The sequence below is a fragment of the Trichoplax adhaerens genome, genomic scaffold, assembly GCF_000150275.1.
Source record: "Trichoplax adhaerens TRIADscaffold_5 genomic scaffold, whole genome shotgun sequence".
Taxonomy (NCBI): Eukaryota; Metazoa; Placozoa; class Uniplacotomia; order Trichoplacea; family Trichoplacidae; genus Trichoplax; species Trichoplax adhaerens.
The window spans coordinates 5,729,524-5,736,250 of NW_002060947.1; the positions used below are offsets into that span (position 1 = coordinate 5,729,524).

The 6,727-nt window shown below is 32.5% G+C and overlaps 1 protein-coding gene across 1 annotated transcript; it reads left to right on the forward strand.

Moving 5' to 3' along the window:
• Positions 1-922: 922 nt before the first annotated feature.
• On the forward strand, positions 923-5,562 carry TRIADDRAFT_56679 (uncharacterized protein; the record flags this gene model as incomplete). The annotated part of the gene is made up of 6 exons (XM_002112512.1): positions 923-952; positions 1,188-1,233; positions 1,474-1,877; positions 3,423-3,822; positions 3,928-4,494; positions 5,366-5,562. 6 exons carry the CDS (start codon positions 923-925, stop codon positions 5,560-5,562), a joined length of 1,644 nt encoding a protein of 547 aa, XP_002112548.1.
• Positions 5,563-6,727: the final 1,165 nt, after the last annotated feature.

Genomic DNA, 6,727 nt, shown 5'->3' on the forward strand with positions numbered 1-6,727 from the left:
CAACTTTCAAATGTACACGTATTTGTTAGCAATGATTATAGCCACACACGGTAAATAGAAATGCTGAATATAAGAACGATTATCATATATTCGTATGCGTACAGTTATGAACCATAATGCAAACAGCGGCTGTATACGAGTATATACGTATTACCGTTGATAACACTAGAGCACATGTCGATGAGCTACCATGACTTTAATAAATCTAAATTATGATTATGCTTGCATTCTTATTAATTAAATTAATGACTTCCTTGTTTAGTATAATATGAACATAAGAATAAACTATCGTGATAGCTATTTTATTTTCTTCAGGTTAAACAAGCGTCGTACCTTATAGTACTATTTATAAAACAGGCCAACTACCTTATCTTTTGATTTGTTAACCCTTTAAACTATGAAATTGGGTCTACTAGACCATTTCAATGCGAATCGTAGAAGTAGCAACCACCACTGCAGATCTTTTTATTGCATTCACTTTTTCATCATTAGCATTAAATGTACTTTTAGTGACTACTAGCTAGTTTGATCAAGCTGCTAAGAAATTCAAAGGAAAGTTCCATCATGAAGGATATATGCTTAAAAACTATAAGTATATTTTAGCTGTGACATCATTAGTATGCAAATCCTATTACCTATCAGCGATCATGCCAAGGTGGCAAAAAAATAATTTCAGTATAGTATTATACATTATTTTAGTGTAATTACTACAGCGCAGAATGACAGGCCTTGAAAAATAACGAACGAATAAGGCGTCGTTAAATTAAAAATTTGCACCTGGCCAAATTGTCTGTCACTCATTAATATTTTATTCGATCAAAATGTACGTCTAGATTGACCTAATTTGTATATAAAATAAACACAAAAGTGTTTAATAATCGAAACCGTTTTAGAATAATTTAGTCTTAAAATCAATCCGAAAATGGCGTCAAAAAGTTATCCGTGTTTTACTGTAAGCGCAGTAGAATAACTTCATATAATTATTTCTCGTTCATCATGTGATTCAGTTCTGTAAAAGTGGATTATTAAAGACAGAAAATGATGGTAGATCAGTTACATGCAGGCTATATTTGAAATTTACTGCTACTAACTACAAAAACGACGAATCCATTTCGGCAATCCGCTATTTCTAGGGCTTAATATCTTGGAAGTATTTCATATTAACTGACTTGTTATTTCTTTCATAGCTGTTCTTACTTCAATTTTGTGTGGTTTTTGGATTACCATCATCTAGTAAGTTAATCTTGAAAAATCTTTCCTAACTGAAAATTGAATTACCAGTTAGATCTAAAAAGTGCAAAGCAGTCATTAAATGTGCATTCTATTGTACACTAGCCTTAAAATTGTTGTCTTACATTTTATCTACTTGAGATAAGATGTCATGATAGCTATCACTGCAGTATGGGGATATCAATGCCAATGCCTCTACAATTAAGATAACTAATACATAAATCCTTGTTCCTGTCATTTTAGTGGAGAAATTTTGGATTCGAACAGACAATGAAGTGAATACCTGTTATCATGTTTCTAGCTTTCAATATAATTTTTTCACTGCTCAAATATATTGCCAATCAGTTGGCGGTAGTTTAGCTATATTAGACACTTACGATAAGCAAACATCATTCGCTAAAATGTATTACAATCACCTTGGCCTTGATGCAGACATATGGATCGGATTGCACAATCTTTATAGTTCAGAACTTAATTATTATGAATTACGATGGATGAATGGCCAATTAATCGACTTCACTAACATTATACCTCATGAATCGAATAATACGGCAGAGCTCTGTTGTACTATGAGATATCAATTCAATCATACATGGTACTATGATAATTGCATGAATTCTCGCAATTTTGCCTGTCAAAAAGGTACGGTAAGAAATGTAATTAACTAATTGAAGGAAAGGAATAGATTTGATCTCTCGTACCGGGTCCGGAGATATTTCAACATTATAGGTTACCGTGCGTTTCCTACTCCCTTAGAAATTCATACTATTACTTAGGCAATATATTTTCAAAACCTTGTTAAGGAGAATGCGAAAGAGCAAGATAACTATTCCTCTTAGATGCAATATTAGAAGGATTTTGCCATTTTTCTTCTACTTCTATCACAGTATGTATTAGTTCTGTATTGTGACATATCACATTTAGTTTGCAATTAAACTTTATTCTTCCCCACGGTGTTAGTATTACCTACAGTATAATCCTACATTCAAGTAATAAAAAAGCAGTCTGATGAGACGGTGTGACAGCGATTCTTATTACACTATGAATATCAGGAATTTCTTTTCTTTTTGCTTTCTTTTTATTTATATATCGCAGAAGAATGTCAGCACCTTTAATGTTCTGAGATAGATCATAATCGATAATAAGTTTAATAACGTTACAAAATTTTTTCTACGATTGTTACGAAATAATACAGTTGTTGTAGACATAATATCGATAAGATCTATCATATTGAATAAGCCTGTTTATTCAGTATATTTCTGCAGTTGTTCTGTAATGATGACGATTAAGTCCTAGATAGCATATCTAAGAAAATAAGTTGTTATCTTATTATGAATAAGATAAGATTGTCGTTAACATTCATGGTATGTCCGTGTCTGTAATGATGACGATTAAGTCCTAGATAGCATATCTAGGAAAATAAGTTGTTATCTTATTATGAATAAGATAAGATTGTCGTTAACATTCATGGTATGTCCGTTATTGCACATTACTGGTAATTGTCTCTTAAATATAACGGCTCCTAACGCATAATAAAGTTAGTTCGGTACTTAAGCTCTATTGGTCTCGTGATTGTTCAGTACTCAAGCCCTACTGGACTAGTAAATTATTGTTACGATAAACTAGAAAGTGTAACAACGATAGCTGAGGAACCTATCCATTGATCTTAAATTAAATCGGCCACTGTTTAGAAATAAATCAAAGATAAACGTATGTTATCCACATAGAAATTGTCTTAGATTATGCCTATTTCCATACTATATTTTTTAGAGCTAGAATTCTTTAGCAATGATAAGAGATTGAAGCTTATTCCCTATGTCAACACTGCAGTATATTATGTAATGAATCACTTTTGCATATGTTACAAAACAACGTACTGTATATCCAATTTTTTTTTCAGTTTCTAAAATTAGCTACCTTATAAGTACCAAGACGGAAATTTCTATTTATGCTTAATGATATTTAATGAGACCTTTCTAATCATGATCAAATTAATGAATAGTTTTGAATTCAACTCTTCCGACTTAAGTAACGATATTCATGCTTGTTATTTATCAAATTAATCGTTGCCATTGTGGCTATTGAGACTATTGAGAAGAGGGAATTGACCTTAACATTCATGTTGAATAAACTATCTGCAATAGCTTCATTTACATTAATTTTTCTGTTGATAATTATAAACTAATAATTAGCTTTTACTTCAATGTATTGCAACAGATTGTACTGTCGATTTTCAATATGAAAATCGTGCCTTCACTCTTTATGGCACCAATTTGGGTTATGATGACAGTCGATCAGATTGCCAAGGCAAAGGTGGTGATTTAGCAATCGTTAACGAAGAGGCCATAAGTAAAGTCTTAAATGCTACCTTGCCGTTGAATTTGCATTTATGGATTGGTCTCCGAGATATACACAACGTCAATAGTCCATTTCAATTCATCTGGGTTAACGATACAGTGGCAATATCTTACGTTAATTGGGGTTTGATTGGCCCTAACACTGATGATTGTGTCGTTGTTACACCTTTTAGTGGCACTTACAAATGGGTTAACTACCCATGCACCTCGTCTGTTTATCGTTTATGTGAAAAAGGTTCTAAATAAATTATTTTGTAGTGTTAGAATACTTGGAAGTGATCTTATACTGACATTAAATTAGCTAGAGCTCAGTTTCTTGCTCTGCTTGTTCTGATTGCAGAAGCATCACCAATATCACCAATCACTTCACAACCAACTGCAGTAGCAACAATACCATCCACTACAGACGGAGTAACAACATTTGAATCGACAACATCAGAATCAACTACGGAAGGATCGACGATATTGGAATCCACAACATCAGAATCAACTACGGGAGGATCGACGACATTGGAATCAACAACATCGGAACTAGGTACAGTGCAATCGACAACATCAGAATTTGGTACGGAACAATCGACTACATCGCTATCTGGCACATCAGAATCAATTACAACAGAATCGGCTACATCTGAATCAACTACATCAGCATCAACATCAGAATTAGGTACAACGGAATCGACTACAACTGGATCGGAAACATCAGGTTCAACTGCTGTGGAATTGTCTACTTCGGAATCAACATCATCCGGATCCGAATCAACTACTGTGACGACTGAGGAATTAGAATTAGGATCTAATTCGTCAGATTTAGTAACACTGGTGCCAACAACATCCGATTATGGCCAAGTTTTAATTCGATATTATTCCTATGTAAAAGAAGTCATTCAAGTAGGAGCCCTTACAGGTATAATCAGGATCATTGTTTTTATTTAAATCTATCCCAAAGTATAATTTTGGACCATCTCCCAGTGACCTACCGTGATGTTAGCCAATTGGGCATGTAGTTGTGAATGATACTTCGTAAGGTACTTGAAAAAATAGTCGGTCTCTTTATGGTTACTGTCTTGTCAATAACTGATCAAGAATTGGTTATATTGCACAGCGTAATAACTCATGATAAACAAATATCTTTTCTAGCAGTCCTACAATTTGATTTTATCGTTGTATGGCCAAATAACCGATTAGAATTTCGACTTTGCTTGCATGTAGAACAAATAGCTTTAGGATCTACCTTTACTTGATAGTATAGCCTTATTAATCATGGAAAGTTACTACGGAGCATTTTAAAATATATTCACATGATTATGGGTAACAGGGAAAGTCCCATTCTTTCGTTTTATACTCGGTTAGAAAAGTCGTCCTAACTTCATATAAAGCAAAGTATTGTAGGATCTGCATGTATTCCATGTAATGATGCAACCCTTCCAATTATTTATCGAAATTTACTCTACAGCATAGCGTAGTACTAACTTAAGACGCACAAATCTTCGTATTCTAAGAATAATTAATGAATCACCTGGATAAGATGGCAAAATTTCGACATCTAACCGTTTAAAATGAGATATTCAACATCTGTAGTTAACAATTTGATAAACTGTTTATAAAATGAAGAGAGAGAGGGACAGATATAGCTTTAGGCATTTTATCTGTAAAGTATTTCATTCATTCTAAGACACCTTGTCAAGAAATATAGGGTAATATGGTCATTGTTGAAAACTAATTTTATGTTCTTTTTTCTTTATGTTCTACGTTACTCTCTAACTATATGATTCTAGTTCAAAGTTCTTATCGAATGGTCGGTATTCCAACTACTAAAATACTACAACCAATCATGTCGTGGTCTGGCATATCGCGCCATCAATGCGCTTTCTACTGCACAAGAAATTTAATCTGTTCCCATTTTGACTACAACTCTTCGATTATCTTTACCACAGATATTTCTCTATGCACCCTGTATAGTGTAAAGGCATAAGCTTTGCAGCTCAATGACTAATCATTGAGTAACAATTACTGCCTTTTTTAGATACGACAGCCATAATATTCAGCTAATAAATTATTAAGTGCTATCGAAAGATTAACCCACGGTATTGTTATATTAACAATATACATATAACTAATTTGAAATTTTGCAAGTCATGCCATGAAGTAGCAATTCACTACCATGATCAAGGTAGATGTATGTAATGCATCATTTTATGCCTTTAAACGCTTGAATATAATTGTTGTTAGATAGAAGAAACTTTACTTAACCAAATGAATATTTAACTTAGTTAACTTAATTAAGTTGCCATGGATTATGTTCTTGTTCAGAGTAGACGGTTATAACAGATTAAATGATCGTTTTAATTTACAAAATACTTGTATTTTATTTTTTTTCGCTCCTAAGGCGCTTAAATAGTCCTTAAGCTCCAAGATCATGATTGTAATTCCTTTTTAATGCTAACAATATCCTAATACCCGGTAAGGATGATAAATACTATGCCTTCTAAAGTCAGCCATTATCATATTTTCGAGTATAATTTTTCGGAGAATGTCAGTACGGTTATATCTATCTTAAGCTCTAGCTTTATTATCTTCGAATGCAAGTATGAAAATTATTAAAGATTTCGCTATGTCCTTATCCTGATTATTAAATATATAGAGTTACAGATTCAATTCGATCCTATTTCTTTGCAGTTTTTTCAAACTTCTTTTAATATTAAAAACTAGCTTTAATCAGCTATTATCGAATAAGTAATTATATATGTTTTTATACTGTTGAAGGAAGACTTATTTACATTGAAGAGACCAAAATTTACTGAATACAATCTCTGTTGTGACTTTCATCATTTATTATTTATATTACTCATAACGGATTATTCGGTAAAAAATGTTAAAGTCATCTTATAACAAATAAGATCGGTCACTTGACGTTCTTCTCTAAAGTAATACTTACTATAATAAATAGATAATTTCAGTATTATTAACATGCATAAAACTATTAGTTTTTAATGTATTCTGTAACGCTAACAATTCTACATAGAATCGTCTAACTAAAGGGTTCGTGAAACGCTTGCATCATTAAAATACCTGTAGAACTATTTTAGGAGTACTTTATTGCATTTTTTGGAGACACCCTGTCTACCCAAGATAGAATT